We start from the raw sequence: 19,486 nt of genomic DNA on the forward strand, positions 1-19,486 counted from the left end.
GATCCCTTATCCCCAAGGCAAGGAGGTGTGATGGGGGGTGGGGTGGGGTGGGGGGAAGGGAGTTCCCGGGCTTCCCTGGGAAATTCCTCCTTTTGTGGATCCAATAGGTTTCATGTCAGTTGAGACCAGGTATGAGTATGAAGGCCCCAAACCTTTGCTGGATTAAGGTAATTAATCCCAATGCAATGGTTTGTTTATCTTCTCTAATGGCATAATGACTAGAGTGAAAAATGTTTCTCTTTGGTTCATTTGGGCATCAGGGGTCCGGAGGCAGAGCAGCAAGTTGCTCTTTCACCCCACAAGGGCAGAACAGGTCTATATGGGACAGTAGCCCCTGGGGTGTCCCTGCAGGAGCCAATGGTCTGTCTTGGCCATGCTAATGGCCTTGTCTCCAAGATTTGGAACAAGGGCTTGGACCTGGACTATGATCAGTAGGGGTTTCACTCAGTTAGTGGAGCAGCCCCCAGGAATGTCAGGATCCATTGCTCAGCACTGGCTCCATGGGCCTCAAATGTCTTAAAGAATGAAAAGAGATAAAAATGCTCTCAACAAATTGTAACACAGGGGAAGCAACTTTCCTATATAATAACTGTGGCTATTTGTCGAAAGTAATTAACTGGTAGTAAAACACTTTGGAATGTCCTGAGATCATGGAAGGCGCTATATAAATGCAATCTTTCTTCCAACTTACCAGTTAACATCTCTGCATTCACTTCTCTCACTTCCACTACTGTACTTGCCACTAACTCTGTTTCAATTAATCTCATTTGCATAGTACCATTAATTTTCCTGTCCTAATGCTTGATTTGATTTTTCTTTTATATGCATCGGTCCAATCTGATGGTTTTGACCCATATACACTTGCTGAAAAATGAAAGTAACCTGCTGTTCCCCCTTCCCAAGTGCTAAATTTATCTGGGGCTATTCCAATGGAGAAACTTATAAAAATAGATACTTTACATGAAGAGCTAACAGGCTCTTGGCTCCCTCTTTGTTTAGCTGAGTACCATTCAGGGGCAGGTACCCAATGTGCTGTCCCTGAGCATATAAAAGGAAGGTACCCGTGCGTGGTGGAGTCACAACAGGCGCTGGAGAAGGCTGTATAATAGGAGGTGCAACAGTTGGTATACCTGGCAAATTTAACAGAAAAAAATATTTGTAAAATCGCTTGGATGAATTCTAAATCTTTACAAAACTACTATGATTATAATGCTATGTGTCATTAAAAGACAATTAGTAAGAACAATTCTGATTAACCAATGCAGACTGTGACTTTGTACTGTTGCTATCTATAATACCACAAGGGTAAACTTTGGCTCAATTTGTAGTATTCTTGCCTCTGACTGAGAAGGTTGTGGGTTCAAACCCCACTCCAGGGGATAAAATATAGGTTGACTCAAGTGCAGTATCAAGGGGCTGGTGCACTATCTTTTGGATAAGACATTACACCAATGTGCAATATGTCCTTTCTGATGGACACAAATGATCTTCTGCCACTATTCGAAGACAGAAAAGGGAGTTTTCCCTGGTGTCCCGGCCAAAATGTATCCCTCCACCAGCATCACTAAGATAAGATTATCTGCGCATTGCAGTTTGTGGGATCTTGCTGTGCACAAATTAGCTGCTGTGTTTCATGGGATCTTAGAATGGCTACAGCACAGAAGGAGGCCATTCATCCCATCATGTCTGTGCTAGCCCTCTGAGGGAGCGATTCACCTAGTGGCACTCCCCGACCTTTTCCCTGTAGGGCTGCACATTTTTCTTTTTCAGAAAATAACCCAACTTCCTTTGCTTGATTGAACCTGCCTCCGCCACACTCTCAGGCAGTGTATCCTAGGTCCTAACCACTCACTACATAATGTCAATTACTTTAAATCTGTTGCCCTCTGGTGCACAATCCTTTGGCCAATGGGAACAGTTCCATCCTATCTACTCCATCCAGAATCCTCATGGCGTTGAATACCTTTATCCATTCACCTCTAAACCTTCTCTTCTTCTGCTGCATGCAAATCCGAAGCCTCAAACCAAGGCATGGATAACCCTTCCTGTGACCATTGGGGAGGGAAGAGAGGTGAGCCGCCTGAGTGAGACCTAGCACTGTTGGCTGGGCAGAGACATGGAGAGCGCGGGGGTTGGGAGAGAGAGCTGGGGGAGACCATGGAGGCCTGCAGGGGCCGGAGCAGCAAGTTCAGCGCTAGGTTAAGCCATTGTTACCAACAGTGGCTACAATTCAATAAAGTACTTTCATTTATTTTGATCATAAAATATATTACATAAATGCAATGGTATAAAAGTTGTTTCTTTCTAGAAGTGCCCCGATGATTTGAACTTCTCATTTTGGAAAGCATAGAACATTTTTACTAGCGACTGTGTTTTGATTATTCTTTTCCTCTATCTTTAAACAGGGCTTTAATTTTCACTTTACAATCAAAGTAAAGATGGAAATGCTCACATGCTGGTGGACTGCCAGGTTCAGTTCTAGTTCCCTGAATTTCTCGACCGTCTCTATCCACACACCAACAGTAACCGCTGTTTCCATGGCATTGTAAGGGGCTAAAATTCCCAAACTCATTACACTCGGGAATATATTGATCATCAGTTGGTCTGCCACCATAATGTTCCAGAAGGCTCAGTCTCCAACGTTCACACACAGTCGGTTGTCGCTGCGTGGGTGCTTCATTCTGAGAACCTCCACCTATTGGATGAAACAATTATTAACAATGCTTTCTTGTTATGACTTAATTCTCTGAATAGGGTGCAAAGAGATCTAGCCCAGAATAATTGATTGGAAAAATGACATATGGCAGATTAAACAGTGGGGTATATTTAAGTATGAGATCTATGTTTAATTAAATTCAGAATAGGAGTAAAAGCAATGCTTCAATAGCTGGATTCTAGGGATAAACAGATTTGAGCAAAACATAAGTTTAAAAACAGACATGTTAACTACAGTGGGAGAATAATATATAAGCAAACCGAGAAACATAAAAAGTGTAAAAGGAATGCAAAAACTAAAATTAAGAAAGCAACAGTAAGGGCATTGATAAGCGCGTAGGAAGCAAAGGGATAGTTAAAGGGACTAGTTAGTGATGAAGAAGGCCACTTTGTACTTGAATGTGAGGCAATGACAGAGAAGCTAAATAAGTATTTAGCCTCAGTTTTATAGAGGAACGTGAAAGAGGCTCTGTCAGAGTTTCTGAGGAGGATGTAGAAGAATCACCACTAGACATAAATATTCAAAGAGAAACCACATTAAAAAAAAGTTAATTGGTCTCAAAATAGAAAAGCAATCAAACCCAAATGATATGCATCCCAAAATACACAAGTGGAGGAAATTGTAGGTGGAGGGGAGCATATTGCTCAGCACCCCCAGCCCACCACTGCAACCCCCCTCCCCACCCCCTCCCCGGAACGAAAGTTGGTGCCACTCCGATCGAGGCTCAACAAGGCTGCCTCGCAGCAATGAAGCACTGCCAGTGGCATAAACGAGGTTAGAGTGGGACATCTGCCCCCTCAGTGGGAGGAAGTCCCACCCTTGAGTGCTGCCAGGTAATCTGATTGGCCGGCAGCTCTCATGGCCCTAGCAGTGCCAGAACTCAGTAGTGGGCACTGCTGAGAGTGCAAGGAGGAGCAGGAAGAAGATGACATGGATCCCAGAGCGAGATGAATCTGGGTATTGGACGGGCATGGATCATGGAGACTAGGGAGGGGTCAAGGGAGTTGGGAGGTGGCAGGTTTTGGAGGTCAGGGAGGCAGGGATAAAGTGGGGGAACATCTTGGGGGGTGCCCCCGATGGGCACAGGGCAACCCTTGAAGGATGTACCCCACCTGCTTCCTGCCTTTTAAGCAGTTTGCTTAAAAAAAAATGCCTACCCATTCCTGCCCGCTTGCCCTGTGGTAGAATGGGGTAATGAAGTAGTTATGGTAATGAGCGATGTAGACCATGAGGTAATGACATCAGCAGCCATGTGGTAGATACTTTGTACAGCAGATAAAGCAGGCAGAATTCAGGAGAGATGTGCCTACTTTGTAGCTTAAAATGAATATTGTGTGCCTAGTGTAAATAAAACAGTTTGAAGTAACTACCCGAGTAGGCCTAAGGTCTCTCTAGATAAGATACACATCACCAGTATACGAAACATGGTGGCAGCGGTGGTGACACCAGTCTAACCAAGTGTTGGTGCCATCGGCAAAACATCCACAGCCCAGAACTGGAACAAACCCTGATCGGAACGCATATATGCAAGCATACTTATGAAGAAGGCTAACAGGAAAGGGTAGTGATGGCTGCACTCAACAAGCAGTCGCTGCCCCTACCCCACCTGCTCGAAAGTCTCGAGGGCCCACACAGAGGTCAACATTGGAAAACACGGCAAAAGAACTTCTTGAGATACCAAGTGTTGTGTTTTTATATTGATATGAAAAGCACCAATTTCTCAAAACGGATTGGGTAAACACGTTGTGGGTTCCTTTATTAGACTAGGCACATGAGAACATATATACATGGAAAGAAAGTTTGAAGGCATCAGAGCTGTTCTGCTCACAGGCAAAAATAAAACTGAGGCTGGATACATGACACACTTCCATTCTAGTGATGGCATGCTGTTATCCCTTAATGGCATATTACAACACCAAGCAGCCTCAGGTTTCCTTACAAAAGAGCAGAAGCACTAGGTTAGTTCATTCCTCAATGTCGTTGGGCCCATCACCAATGAGATCCTTCTCAGACAGGGGGTTAAAAGAGACTTCTGCAGACTTTGAATCTGTTTTAAAAGCCTTCAATGTGTTTTTTTACTCAGAAATGAAAACTTGTTGCTGGGTGAGCACATTTCAACCAGAATAGGAAGCAAAATCGGCGCCTCACACTGAGGCATCAGAGGTTGCCACTCACAGTTTAGGCCCAAAGGTGGTAGCCCCATCCACGCAAAAGCCCGCCAAATTGGCCAAAAGAGTGGGAAACCCTACAGCAGCCATTTGAAGTGCTTATGCTGCGGCACAAAGAAGCAGCACAGATGGCAAGCTTGCCCAGCAGGGCGCAGAATGTTTCCGATGTGGGAGGACAGGACGCTTCCAGCAATTCTGTACATTTAAAATCATCACTAAGGGAACAAAACAACTGAACAAATAAAGCTTACAGGTCACCCAGAACTTGGATCACAAATAAACAAATGCCATCTCCAATTTTCATGCAGAAGTACAGGACCTCAACAAGGTCTGTCACTTTGGAAGTTAAAGGGTTTAAAACCCACTTTAAGCTTGATATTAGTGCTGGTGTTTCCATATTGGCTGATCATTTAGCATGGCTCAACGCAGTTCCTGTCCAGCTATCAAACATCAAACTTCAAGGTCCAGGAGGAATGAATCTGCAGATGAAAGGTCAGATACTCTTTGCCACAAGGGGCGACAGATCACAGAGGCTCTCTATATTCTGCATATTCAAAGTATCTCTTTACTCAGCAGGATTGCGTGCATGCAACTGGACATCCTACAAAAAGTGGATGAAGTCCTTCAACCAGACATCAGGACTGAACTCCGCCAAGAATTCCCACAGCTCTTCCAGGGACTTAGCAAGCTAAAAAATGAATACCATATTACACTGCTTCCAGATGCCATGCTGGCGTGCCTATTTACCCCCAGGAGGGTACCACATCCTCTGCTGCTGGAAGTCAAAGAGGAGCTTGATCCATGCTGCACAGGGGTGTCATATCACCTGTGACAGAGCCAACCCAGTGGTGCTCAGAGCTGGGAGTAGTCCCCAAACCAAATGGTCAGCTCAGACTGTGTGTTGACCTCCCGCAACTAAATAAAGCACTCCGGAGGAAAATCCACCCAATGGCATTGGAGGACAACAGCCTGGCAACGCTTGCCAACAGTGTCCTCTTCACCAAACTTGATGCTAATAGTGGGTTTTGGCAGATATTCCTTGACCAGGAGTCCAGGCTGTTAACAACCTTTTATCACGGTGTTTAGACACTTTTGTTTTAATCACCTTCTCTTCAGCATTTCATCCTCTCTGGAGATATTCCAGCACAAATAGTCCATGATCTTAGAGGGTAAACAAGGAGTCATTTGTCACATGGTTGACGTCCTTATCCATGGGTCCACAAGAGAGGAGCAGGACCACAGGGATCGGGAGATTCTCAAAGTCCTACACGAGGCAGGTCTCACTTTAAATGAGAAGTGTGAATTCACCAAAACCAACATCAAATTTCTGGGGCATATCATTCAAAGACAGGGTATCATGGTAGGCCCTCAAAAAATGAAAGCCATCAGCAACCTCCCTCAACCAAATGCATTACTGATGTCCAGAGGTTCTTCAGAATGGTCAATCAGGTTGACAAAGTTATTCCAAATCTAGCCACCAATTCGGAACCTTTAAGAGATCTCCTACGAAAAGGCCAACAGTGGTTCTGGAGCATTGAGCAAACTAAAGCATTTCAATGTATCAGGGAAAGGCTGGTCTCTTCAGATGTGTTGGCACATTATGATCCACCATTACCCACAGTGGTGGCAGCTGATGCATCTTCAACAGGCCTTGGAGCTGTACTCATTCAAGTCCAGAAGAATGACAACATGAAGCCTCCAGGGCATTGACAGAAACAGAGCAATGCCATGCCTCCGCAGAAAAGGAAGCACTGGCAATCACATGGGCAGTGGACAGGTTCTCTGACTGCCTGATGGACTTACCTTCCCACATTATGACTGACCATAAACCGCTAATTACCCTCTTGAATTCCACAGAGGTCATCAAAACGCCCCTGTGAATTCAATGTTCAAGCTTCGGTTGATGGGTTGATGTGTATGTTCCAGGAAAGTTGCACACTATGGCTGATGCTCTCTCCAGAGCTACAATGGACCAAGCTGTTACCCAGGACCTCATCCTTATTTCCATGGTGGAAACATTCTCTTTGACCATAACGAACTTCTTGCCAATCTCTGCCAGAAAGCTACAAGATGAAGGAAGAGCACAGAAAGAGGGCGTGGAATATGTCCAAGTACGAGAGCTCTGCCGGAAACGTTGGTCCAAATATAATGCTGCTGACCAGCTCCTCTGTAAATGCCACCAATAACACAGACACTTAGCCATAGTGGATGAACTCTTGATTTTTTATCATCACCTGGTCATTCCTAAATTGATGTGGGAAGAGATCCTTCCTAGAGTCCATGGGGGCCACCTGGGGGCTGCAAAGTGCACAGTATGCACACTGCAATCTGTGTGGCAGCCAAGCATTACATAGGATGTCCAAGATTTTGTTCTCTCTTGCCAGACCTGCAAAATTAGCAGTCAGATACCCACAGAGCCCCTAGTACCATTCCGCTTCCCAGACAGACCTTGGCAGAAATGGGACTCGACCTCTTTGATTGTCAGGCAAGATGTAACTCGCTAGGTAACTATTCCAGGTGTTTGGGAGTGGCCAGACTCCACACCACTAGAGTCGAGTCGGTGATGAGGGTGCTTCAGACCATATTCTACACACAAGGATTTCCAGGTGAAATTCTCTCAGATAACGGACCACAAATCGGCAGTGAATACTTTAGAAAATTTGCCGATGACAATGGGATCACCCATGTCACCAGTTCTCCTCTCCAGCCACAAGCTAATGGAGAGGCTGAAAGAGCAGTGGGGACCATCAAGACCCTAATGACCAAGCATTTGGACTGACATTCAGCCCTGCTGCACTATCAAGCTATACCTTTATTTAATGGTTTCTCACCAGCACAACTGCTCATGGGCCGATGTCTGAAGACACAAATTCCCCTGCTGCCAAGGAACATCCAACCTAACGTTACCCTTGCTGACCACAAGAAGGTGAGAAACAGGGAGGCTGGCCTCCGTGAGAAGCAACAACGTTGGTACAACTCCAGACGTAGGGCCAAGACCCCAGAGCCCCTAACAGTAGGCCAGAGGGTTTGGATTTGGGATTGTAAATCAGAAGGGGTGGTCCTTCAAAGAATGGAGCACCACGGTCAGACTTGATCCAAACACCATCTGGTACTTTCCGATGCAAGAGGAGAGCCCTGATTTCATTGGTGCCCAAAAGAGCACAGGTCTTTGATTACCACACGATGTGGAATGGAGATCCCAAAGGTACTTTGAGCAGCTTGCATGATGCTGACCCACCCGAGGATCCAATTCAAGACCACCTGCCCCATGTAGCAGCCACAACCACGTGGTCCAGGAGAGTAGTGAAGGCACCACAAAGCCTTCACCACTGACTGGTGGATTTTGCGAGGTGGAGATGGTAGAGCCAATGCAGTGTAAGTAGATTAAAGTAAATGCAATGTAAATAGTTTCAAAAATAGTTAACATTGTATTAAAGAAATTGGTAGTGTACTTGGTCAGGGGTAGTGTAATGGGTAAATGGGATAATTACGGCAATAAGTGATGTAGACCACGAGGTAACAGTGACATTAGCAGTCATGTGCAAGAGAGTCTGTACAGCAGATAGAGCAGGCAACATTGAGGAGAGACATGCCTACTTTGTAGCTCATCATGTGTACATAGTGTAAATCAGGCTTGTCTAACATGCGGCCTGTGGGCCAGATGCGGCTGCGAAGCCTCTCTACGTGGCCCCCGGAGCCAGTTTTCAAAATTCCGGTCAAACAGGTGAGATTCAATGGCAGGTTCTGCATGGAGAGCTACTCATCCAATCAGAGACTGTTTCTCTCCTGCGTTTGCTGCTGATAGGCTCACCAGTGACCACCCGTACAAGGAAGTTCACAAAGATGAATAAGATGTTTGGCTCATCTAACTCATTTTTCAATAGAAACCTATAGTGGTCCCTTCAGGGCATCTAGTTGCCAGTTGAATTCTCCCAGGGTTTTGGCTCAATTACTCTATTCAGAAGACAGTCCCAGATATTAATCACTCAGTGTGAAGGAATGTTTCCTGAATTTCCTTTTTAAAAAAATAATTTTATACATATGACCCCTTCTCCTGCAGTTGTGGCTTAATTTACAACAATTCTCTGGATTAACTATTTCTATTACACTTAGTATTTCATTTGGCTCTTTTTCCTTTCACACCCAACCACCACTGCATCCCCCAACCACCCAACCAAAGTGAAATACTCTCTTCAGTCAAGCTTATCATGTGAAATAAACAGGTTTGGCGATTTACCATTGGCCTTATCTCTGTAGAATATTTATCTGTCTGCCTCAAGAATAAAGAAGATAGAATATGGAGCGTGTAAGAGATCACAGTATCTAGTACACACAATGAGAAGGTCTTATTGTTACAACTTCGAACTCACATGATCACGTTACTAGAGACATGGCAGTAATGGTCCTCTCGAGATTGTAGTGCCACTGGGCTTGCTTTATGGGAATACCCAGTGACACAGAGCCCGAGAGGATGGCTCAAATCTTCCCTGGGGTGGAAACCCACTGGAGTTGGATTGCTACTGCACTCCTTTTTACTTCCGACCCAGGCCTGCTGAGAAACGTGCAGTGTAGCTGCTCCTGGAGGCCTTCAGTGCAGTGCAGGGTTGTTGTCGGGGGTGGGGGACAAAGCCACGCCCTCTTTTATGGCATTAGCTTAACATAAACCGATAGGTTTAAATCTCCCAGCCACTTTGATGCACAGTAGCAGCAGTGTGTACCACCTACAAGACGCACTGCAGGAATTCACCAAGGCTCCTTAGACAGCACCTTCCAAACCCATGATCTCTGCCATCTAGAAGGACAAGGGCAGCAGACACATGGGAACACCACCACCTGCAAGTTCCCATTCAAGCCACTCACCATCCTGACTAGGAATTATATCGCCATTCCTTCACTGTCAATGGGTCAAAATCCTGGAACTCTCTTCCTAACAGCACTGTAGATGTACCTACACCACATGAACAGCAGCGGTTCAAGAAGGCAGCTCACCACCACCTTCTAAGGGCAATTAGGCATAGACCACAAATGCTGGCCTAGCCAGTGACACCCGCACGCCCACATCCATGAACAATGAGAGCTTCCTTTTTTGCCTTATCTTAGTCTGTAAACCCTTGACATCAAAGAGGTTGTGGATGCTGAATAATACAGGGGGTGTGGGGGAGGCAGACTGTACGACTCCCTGGAAAACATGCCGGCGTGGAGCCAACACGCTCCATGCCAACCTCCCCCGCAGCCCTAAAGCACTACAGGGTTGACTAAAAAGGGCTAATTGGCCGGCAGCTCCAACAGTCCCGGCAGCACTAGGAAGGCGTCAGTGGCCACTGCTGGGACTGCTGGTGAAGGGAGGACATCAAGGCCTTGGATCCCTGGAGCAGGTAAGCCCGGGATCTTGGGCTAGGTGGGTTTGGGTAGGTTAGGCAGAGGGGCAGTTGGGGAGGTGAGGAGGGGGGGAGAGGGAGGGAGCAGGTAGAAAGGAAGTTGGGGGGGTTCAACCTTAGAGGAGGCTGCTCCGCGATCGGCAAAGGGCAGCCCCCACAGAATGACCCCCGCCTTCCGTCCCGCCCTTTAAACATTTAGGTTTAAAATCAAGCTTCCCGCTTCTGCCCTGCTGCCCATGCCAAACGTTTTATGGTGTGGGCAGTGTATTATCAGGGTCAATTGGCTTGATAACAAGCCTAATTGACTCTTAACTGTTCATTTAGATATGGTGGGTGTGCTGCCGTATTATGGGGGCTAGCTTGGGGTGGCTGGGAAGGTAGTGAGATGGGTGCCAACCCCATTTTCATGCCCTTCCGCCCCCCCCCCCCCCCCCCCGCCACCCCCCCGTGGGAAACATGCCTGCTGAGGGGCACATAAAATTCAGCCATAGATTTAGGAGTCCTACCCCATAACTCATGCATGCCAGTCCCGCTTTCTCCAAGGTTTGAGCAATCATCAGACAGTACTTAAAGAGACTGCTGGAGGCTTACCATAAAAGCAATGTTGTTTGCTTTTTTTAAAAATAAGAGATTTTAAAATACTCCTCAAGGCCTTGCAAAGATTTTCCAGCTTATTGTGTTCTGGTCTTGTTACCACCACCACCCCCAGCATGTGCTCCTCCCAACAGGCTTAACCCTGGTGCGTATGACCACCAGCTGATCTTCTATCTCAGGAAAGCAGTGAGTTGCAACACTGCATTCTTTTGCCAACCATTGCTTGCCATGGAAAAACATTAATGGAATGGGCCTCCTGGATGCCACTTTGGACGGGTACTGCAGGCACACTGCCAACATCGTGCCTGATTGGTGCCCAAGTGGAAAATCCCCTCTTACAACTTCTTACATTTAAAGTGTGGTGTAGGAAGGTGAAATCACATGATGGAGAGCTGTGATGCATTCTTTGAAAAGGTGTAATGACTTGACAGAGTGGACAGGTTTCAACAAGAAACAGATAAACATTATTACAGAGAGCTTTTCATGCGCTACATGTTCGATCAGGACTCGTCAGGAAGCCCCAACCCCAGGATTGCCCGCGCTTAGGGCTCATTAGTCGGTGCGTACCAGGACATCACGTGACCCCTGATAGACAGCAGGAGGGGCTATACCCAATGTTACTACATTTCCTCCCCACTTTGCTTTTTTTACAATTTTTATTTACAGGGAAACATTGAATATCCAACAAACATTGAATATCCAACAATATACACGTATGTACATCAGGTAATTAACGATCAAGTCTCTGAGGTGGTCTCCTTATACCATTAGAGCAGCACAGCTCTACAGCTTGAGGTTCCTCAACAGGATCTAGAACTGCAGCATGAGGCACATCATTAGAAAGTGGCAGTTCTGGGTTTGGCAACTCTACAGAGACATCAGGCATGTCTATCCTAGGTCAATCTGTCACCTCAGGAATTGATGTTTCAACTTTAATGACACGCAGAATAATTGGGTGTTGGAATGTCTCTCTAACACAAATATGATCCACGTGCTTACAAACGATTCTATCTTTCACTAGTACTTGGAAATATAATAGACCAGTCTCTGAGATAATGGTCCCAGGAACCCAATAAGGTCCACTTCTGAAATTTTGCATGATTACTGTGTCACCGGCATCGAATGTGTGAGTTTTGCTTTGCATATCATGATTCAATTTTTGATGGCTCTGATTCTGCTGCACCTTCCCCTCTAAATTTGGAAACACCAGACTTAACCGTGTATGTTGGCAGCATTTCAGCAATAATTCAGACGGTGTTGAGCCCGTAGTCGAATGTGGAAGCGTACGATAACTGAGAAGAAAGTGGGAAAGCTGAGATTCTAGCGTACCTTCTGATAACCTTTTCATACCTGACTTGAAAGTTTGCACAGCCCTCTCGGCTAAATCATTTAATGAGGGATGGTAAGGAGCTGTTTTAATATGTCTGACTCCATTCAGATTCATGAATTTCTGAAACTCTGCGTTGGTAAAGGCTGTGCCGCTATCAGAAACGACAATTTCAGGTACGCCATGTGTACTAAAACAGTGACGTAGCTTCCTGATAGTAGTGCTCAATGTTGATGATTTTACTTCATATATATCCATCCATTTAGATTGTGCAACACGATCAATAAAAACATGGTACCTAAGAATGGTCCTATGTAATCAATATTCCGTCTAACCAAGGGTCCACTAGGCCACTCCCACAGATGTAGTGGAGCTGAAACAGTGAAGCAATGGAGACAGTGCTTGACTATGCTTTCAATGTCACTGTCTATGCCTGGCCACCAGACATAGCCTCGTGCAAGCATTTTCATCTTTGATATGCCTGGAAGCGCATTGTGAAGCTCTGTCAAGAGTGGTTCTCTGTCTTGTGATGGGGCGACAACTCTTGATCTCCACAACAAAATTCCACCTTGACAGCTTAACTCTGTTTCTGGCATGGAATGGTCTCAACTCTTCAGATACAGGCGAATTTGACCATCCTTGCAAAACAAAGTCTCTGGCTTTTGACAACATTGGATCTCTCTTTGTCCAATTTATAATTTGCTTCAGGCACACAGGTGAAGAATCCAGGAAATTTTGTAATAACACAACTTTTTGTGGAATAGGAGCATGTACAATGCTATCTGGTAACGTTAGATGACTGAGTGCATCCGCATTAGCAATGTGTAAGCTAGGGCCGGTACATAAAGGTGTACACATACGCAGATAATATCAGAACCCAACATTGAATTCTTGCTGAGGCTACTGGCGGAATGGCCTTATCCTCACTGAATAAAGCCATTAATGGTTTATGGTCCAACACAATGGTCAAATGTCGTCCGTGCAGGTACTGGTGGAATTTCTTCACTCCGAATGCCACCGATAAACCTTCCTTTTCTAGCTGGGAATGACTATTCTCGGTTGTGGAGAGGGTTCTGGAGACATAGCCAATGGGCCTTTCTGATCCATTTTCCAGTCTATGTGATAACACTGCTCTTACACCAGAAGGAGAGGCATCACATATTAACTCTTTCGATGGGTCGTGGTGTAACAATAAACACAATGAATGCAACAGTTTCTTAACTTTCACAACGGTTTCTTCCTGTTGTGAATTCCATGACCAACGGTGATTCTTTCTTAACTAGTGTAATGGTGCCAACACAGTTGATAAGTTAGAGAAGAAGCGGCTATAGTCATACCCAGGAAGGACTTGAGTTTGGTAACATTGGATGGTGAGGGTGCATCTTTTATTGCCCGAACTTTCTCTTCTACTGGATGCAAACCCATGACATCCACCCTGTGACCCAGGTAAGTAAATTCTGGTGCCTGACATGTACATTTTTCCCAAAAGCCAGCTTCCATGAACCTTCTTAGCACCTCCTCCAGGTTGGCCAAGTGTTTGGTCTTGGTTGACGTTGTGATCAGATCATCATCTAGGTATACTACCACTCGGGGAAGTCCTGGCAAAAGACTCCACTGTTTTCTGGAAAATAGTGCACGGAGACGATACTCCAAAGGATAGGCAAGTCTACTGATAAAGACCCTTGTGTATGTTCATAGTCATGTGTTCTCTCGACGTGCTATCCAATTCATTTTGTTGGTAGGCGTGGCTCATAACCAATCTTGTATAAGGCTTGTCCCCAGCCAGCTTTGCATATAAGTCATCTATCCTTGGAATGGGGTACTTATCTAGTTTTGCTGCCTTGTTCACAGTCAATTTATAGTCCCCACAGATGCGTATGGCTTGGTCAGGTTTAACCACTGGAACTATGGGTGTTGCCCATTCCGAGAATTGGACAGATTGGATGATGCCCAGTTTTCCTAACTCGCACAGTTCTGCATCCACCTTCTCCTTCAATGCATAAGGTCTGTCCTTAAAGAAACATGGTGTCTGTCCTTAAAGAAACATGGTGTCACCTGAAGATCCACATATATCTTGGCTTCAGGCCTTTTAACTTCCCTAATTTGTCTTGAAAAACCGTGCTATATTTCCTTAGCAGTAGTTCAGGAACTCCTCCTGTTTTCAGGTGAAATATCTCAGACCAGTCAAGCTTGATCTTCAGTAACCAGTCTCGCCCTAAAAGACTGGGTCCTTGTCCTTTCACTATTGTCACAGGCAGCTGGGCTATCTGTTACCTGTAGGACACTGGTACTGTGGCGATGCTCTTTACCTGAATAGATTCTCCAATGTATGTCTTTAATTTAGCAGTTGTCTGCACCAGATTTACTGGTTTTCTACCTTTGTTAAGGTATTTGAAAGTGTGCTCTCCCACCACTGTAGTTCAGGCACCTGTATCCACCTCCATTATTAGTGCTTCTCATTAATTTGGATTGTGACAGTGATAGGTTCAGTTTTTACAACGGTTACATCATACAGTGAATAAATGTTGATGTCGGCAGCTTCAGGTTCTGCTGTAGTCTTTAATTCAACCATGTTAGTTTGTTGCTTTATGGGCTGTTTTGACTTTTCCTTGCATTGCCTTACTACATGACCTTTCTTATGGCAGTAATGGCATTCTGCCTCCTTAAAGTTACAGGTGTCCGCTCCGTGGTCATCTCCACATCTATGAAAACTCACTCTTGGAGTCGCTGCTGAAGTGTTTCTACTAGGCCTTTTCATGAATCTAACAGCCGACATTGCATCTCGCATTGATACTGTGGGCCTGGTTTTGGGCTTGGCAGTAGATTCCCGCCCCACATGAAGAATGATGCCATGTATGTGTTGCAAAGCCTACGAGTCTCTCGCCACACTTTCCACGGTGAGGGAGATTCCTAGGGTGTGCTTAAAGTCGATGTTGACCTCAGCAGGTAAACAGTGCTGTCGGTGTCATCCTGAACTCCATAAACTAATCGGTCCAGCAGCATATCATTTAATGTGTCCCTGAAGTCACAGTGTTCTGTCAACTGCTTTAGGTTTGCTACATAGGTTGTGATGGACTCTCCTGGGGTCTTAACTCTGGAATTAAACTTAAAATGCTGCGTTATTATGGATGGCGTTGGCTAGAAATGCATTTTCACGAGGTCCACCAATTCATTATAGGACTTGGAATTGGCTGTGCTCAGGGCCGTCAGGCTGTGAATGAGGTTGTATGTCTTACTGCCATATACACTCTAAAGGATGGCTTTCAGCTTCTCTTCCGTGGTAATTTTGTTCTCTACGAAATAAACCTGAGGCGCTCTACATACTGGCTCCAGTCTTCCATAGCTGCATCATAAGGATCGATTCTGCCAAAGACTGGCATGACTGGTGAGTAGTCTTCTTTTTCTGAAGATTCGATGTACTCACGGTAACAAGGTGTGGTGCAGCGTCAGAGCTATTTTACCCTTGTCGCCAAATGTAATCACTTGACAGGGTGGACAGGTTTCAACAAGAGATAAACTTTATTACAGAGAGTTTTTCAGGTGCTACATGCTCGATCAGGACTCTCGTCAGGAAGCCCCACCTCCCGGATTGCCCGCGCTTATGGCTCATTGGTCGCAGCCTCCCAGAACATTATGTGACCCCCTGATAGACAGCAAGAGAACCAAAGTTACTACTAAAGGTAATGGAGTTGTGAGCAGCATCTGTGAGCTATAGATCATTTAGATGGTACATTCAAAATATTTAAGAGTAATGCTTATTTTCAAAGAGTGGTTTAGACATCAAAAGCATTGTGATCCAAAACAAAAACAGAATTACCTGGAAAAACTCAGCAGGTCTGGCAGCATCGGTGGAGAAGAAATCAGTCAACGTTTCGAGTCTTCATGACCCTTCGGCAGAACTGAAGCATAGTTAGGAGAAAGATGAAATATAAGCTGGTTTAAGGTGGGGGGGCGGGTGGAGAGAGAGAAGTTGAGGGTGTGGTGATTGTGGAGATAAGCAAGCAGTGATAGGAGCAGATAATCAAAAGATGTTACAGACAAAAGGATCAAAGAGGTGTTCAAGGTGGTGATATTGTCTAAGAAAGGTGCTAATTAAGAATGGAAGACAGGACACTCAAGGTACAGCTCTAGTTCTCCACCGATGCTGCCAGACCTGCTGAGTTTTTCCAGGTAATTCTGTTTTTGTTTTGGATTTCCAGCATCCGCAGTAGCTTTTAGCTTTTTGTTTTTATAAAAGCATTGTGATGTTCTGTGAACTCAATATAGACTCTTCATTCAAAATTTCTGAATTCAAATGAATCTGATTAATTTTTAGCACATAATTCCCACTTTGCTGCATTATTTACATTGTTAATTTAAATTATTGGATAATCTGTTAGCACAAAAAAAATAAAATTTGCAGAGAAAACTGTACAACCATTTGTTAAAATGTGAATGCTCAGAACCAATTACTCTAAGGCTCATGGAAACTATATACACTTTAAAAATGCTACAAAAATGTGTCGGAAAATCTGGCTAACTTCAGAAGCAGCCTTATTCAGTCATGTAAGAAGTTTGCAATGTTGCTTGTGCCAGCAAAACTAGGAGCCAGTCGGCTATTCAACAGGCTAGATATTGTTGTTTTAGAGGAAGTTAAGTCCTTACACAAGTTTAAAGGTTACTTGTTCCATACCATTCCCTTTGATGCCAAATGACATGAAGTAGCGGTGGAGTCAGTATGAAACCAATTACATACACTCAGACAGACATCATTACAGTATTTTCAAAAATAAAACTGTATATTGACTGACCTTGCAGCCCACACTGTGGCTGATCGTTTCCAGGGAGTGTCCTGGTTCCAGGAATTTCCCGGCCTAATTCATCCACACACCAACAGTGGCCTGTACTGCTGTGGCACTGCAGAGGCCTGAAATTCCCTTCTGCATCACACTGAGGAATATGTACTCCGATAGCAGGTCGAGCGCTATGCATATTGAGCTCTGCTTGTATTTGATCTCGCTGCTCCACACAAGCAGTTTTTGGATATTCAGTTCGTGCTAATCAAGTGAAAAGAAAGAATCCAGATTTCAAAATATCACACAGGTAAAAATATAAAGGGCAATGTTTGAGCATTTAGTGTAATTTTTGTTATCTTTCCATTCCACGGATTACTTCACAAAAACAAAAAATGCAACATCTGGTCCACGATAAAGCCTGCATGAGCGTAAAATGGCTACATTCACCAAATCAACTGAGATCTCTTTAAATGCTCGCTCTCATTTACTGTCTATAATGATTGTTCGCAATCACTTTTATTGAAATTTTATGTCAAAGTAACGCAAGATCCAATCTGTCAATAAATTTATTTAAAATCAGAATGAAAGGCTCAATGTTTTTAACAGATAGGAAAATTATATTATATTTAGTCATTCAATACGAACATATTTATATACGGGTATCAATTAAAAATATGCAAATGTATAATTTAATACAATTTTACAATTGCAAAGTTTAATTTCATTTATATCTGGCAAACATTTTCACCCACCAGAGAAAATCTATTTTTGACCTAGCCTTTAAATCAGTTCCTGAATGGTTTTATGAAGGTGGAACATATGCTTGCTCCTTAAATGTCGTTTTAAAATGATTTTGTGGGGCCAGGGGAAGTACTAAAGCACTTTCACACTTCCCCCATAAAATCAACCCCACATCTTTCCCATCCTCCCCACCCCCAACAATGCCCTTCCCTGGAAAAGCCATCCCCTCCCCTCACTTAAATTGCTTACACCAGTTGGGCACCATGTGTATCCTACACCCTCTGACCAACCAGTCGAGCAACCTGCCGACAGAATGTTAATAAGCCCAACCATGAAAACGGTCCAGAATTCCGACTGCTTCCATGAGGCAGGTGCCGCTGGACACTCTCTACTTGTCTCCCATCCAATGTAGGTGAGTAGGCTGAAATCCGGCCCGTTATGTTCAATCCACTTCCATGTCACAGCTGCTCCAAATGATAGTAACAGGCGCTCAACAGCCACACGTATAATGAATGCTTAATTAATTTAGCTTCCCTGAAATTTTCCAGCAACTCCCTAGTTGCATCATAATTAAGCGTGAACCATGGTTCAGTGATTCAGTGATAGCACTCTGACTCTGAGTCGGAAGGTTGTGGCTTCAAGCCACACTCCAGAAACAAAATCAAGGCAATCACTTCAGTACAGTTCTAAGGGAGCACTTAAAACTCGAAGGTGCTGTCTCTCAGATAAGATTCTAAACCGGGGTCTCATCTTCCCTCTTGGGTAGACGCAAAAGATCCCAAGGGACTATTTTGAAGAATGGTATGGGAGTTCTGGCCATTACTTATCCCTTGACCATCGCCTAAAACAGGTTATTTAGGTACTATTATGTTGCTGTTGGCAGAATCTGGCTGTGTGCAAATTAGCTACGGTGTTTCCTACATTATAACAGTGACTACGCGTTAAATGTGCTTCATCATATCATAAAGCACTTTGAAATCCTCAGATCATGAAAGTTGCAATAGAAAAGCAAGTCCCTTTTTTCTATTTTTGCTACAAATATGGTGATTTTGCTTCATTAAAATACTGACTGACCTGGCAGTCCACAGCGAGGTTGACCAGTTCCAGGTGATGTCCTAGTCCCAGAAATTTCCTGTCCCCTTTCATCCACACACCAGCAGTAGCCTGTACTGCCGTGACATTGCAGAGGCCTGAAGTTCCCTTCTTCATCGCACTCAGGGATGTAGAGTCCAACAATAGGTTCAGATCCACGCAGGTTCAGCTCTGCTTCCAGTCTCTCTCGGTGCTGTTCACAAACAGTCTTTGGTCTTTCATTGGTTGCTAATCAAACAAAAAGAGAATGGTTTTGGAACTACTATAAAATAAAAGTACAAATCTCTCAGGCTGTAACTTCGGCTGGTATTTTCCAGTCCCTCACGCCAGCAGGCTCTTCCTGTCCCACGGATGTGAACAGACATTTCGATGGCTTGCCGGCCCCACCAAGGGGGAACCCGCTGTGAGGAGCTGGAAAAATCTGGCCCTCTTCTCTCATATGCTGCTAGTTGTTACCGGTCGATTTAAATGAAAGAAAATATACCTAAGGCATTTTACATTTCAAAAGTAAGAGATTTAACTTTGCTCATATGTTTAATTTCTCACCTCAAATTGATCACAATTCTACCATCACCAGAGATACACATGTACCCATAAGAATTTAGTATTTTCAATTAGTGTTCTACAGTTTATTGCTGACATAGCCATAGATTTTTGTTAAAACTTGTTATGATCCCCATAGGCATAAATAACTC

At 44.5% G+C, this 19,486-nt stretch overlaps 1 protein-coding gene across 17 annotated transcripts in view; it reads right to left on the reverse strand.

Moving 5' to 3' along the window:
- Positions 1-19,486, reverse strand: part of nid2a (nidogen 2a (osteonidogen)) — a 174,824-nt gene that overhangs the window by 13,586 nt on the left and 141,752 nt on the right. For all 17 annotated transcript variants that reach the window (XM_078562579.1, XM_078562589.1, XM_078562578.1 and 14 more), the window contains 4 exons: positions 18,774-19,019; positions 16,974-17,219; positions 2,453-2,695; positions 961-1,130 (listed from right to left, as the gene is read on the reverse strand). In XM_078562579.1, coding sequence (XP_078418705.1) covers positions 961-1,130; positions 2,453-2,695; positions 16,974-17,219; positions 18,774-19,019 — 905 coding nt within the window. The remainder of the gene's footprint in view (positions 1-960; positions 1,131-2,452; positions 2,696-16,973; positions 17,220-18,773; positions 19,020-19,486) is intronic.

This window comes from Cetorhinus maximus, chromosome 18 (assembly GCF_964194155.1).
Source record: "Cetorhinus maximus chromosome 18, sCetMax3.hap1.1, whole genome shotgun sequence".
Lineage (NCBI taxonomy): Eukaryota > Metazoa > Chordata > Chondrichthyes > Lamniformes > Cetorhinidae > Cetorhinus > Cetorhinus maximus.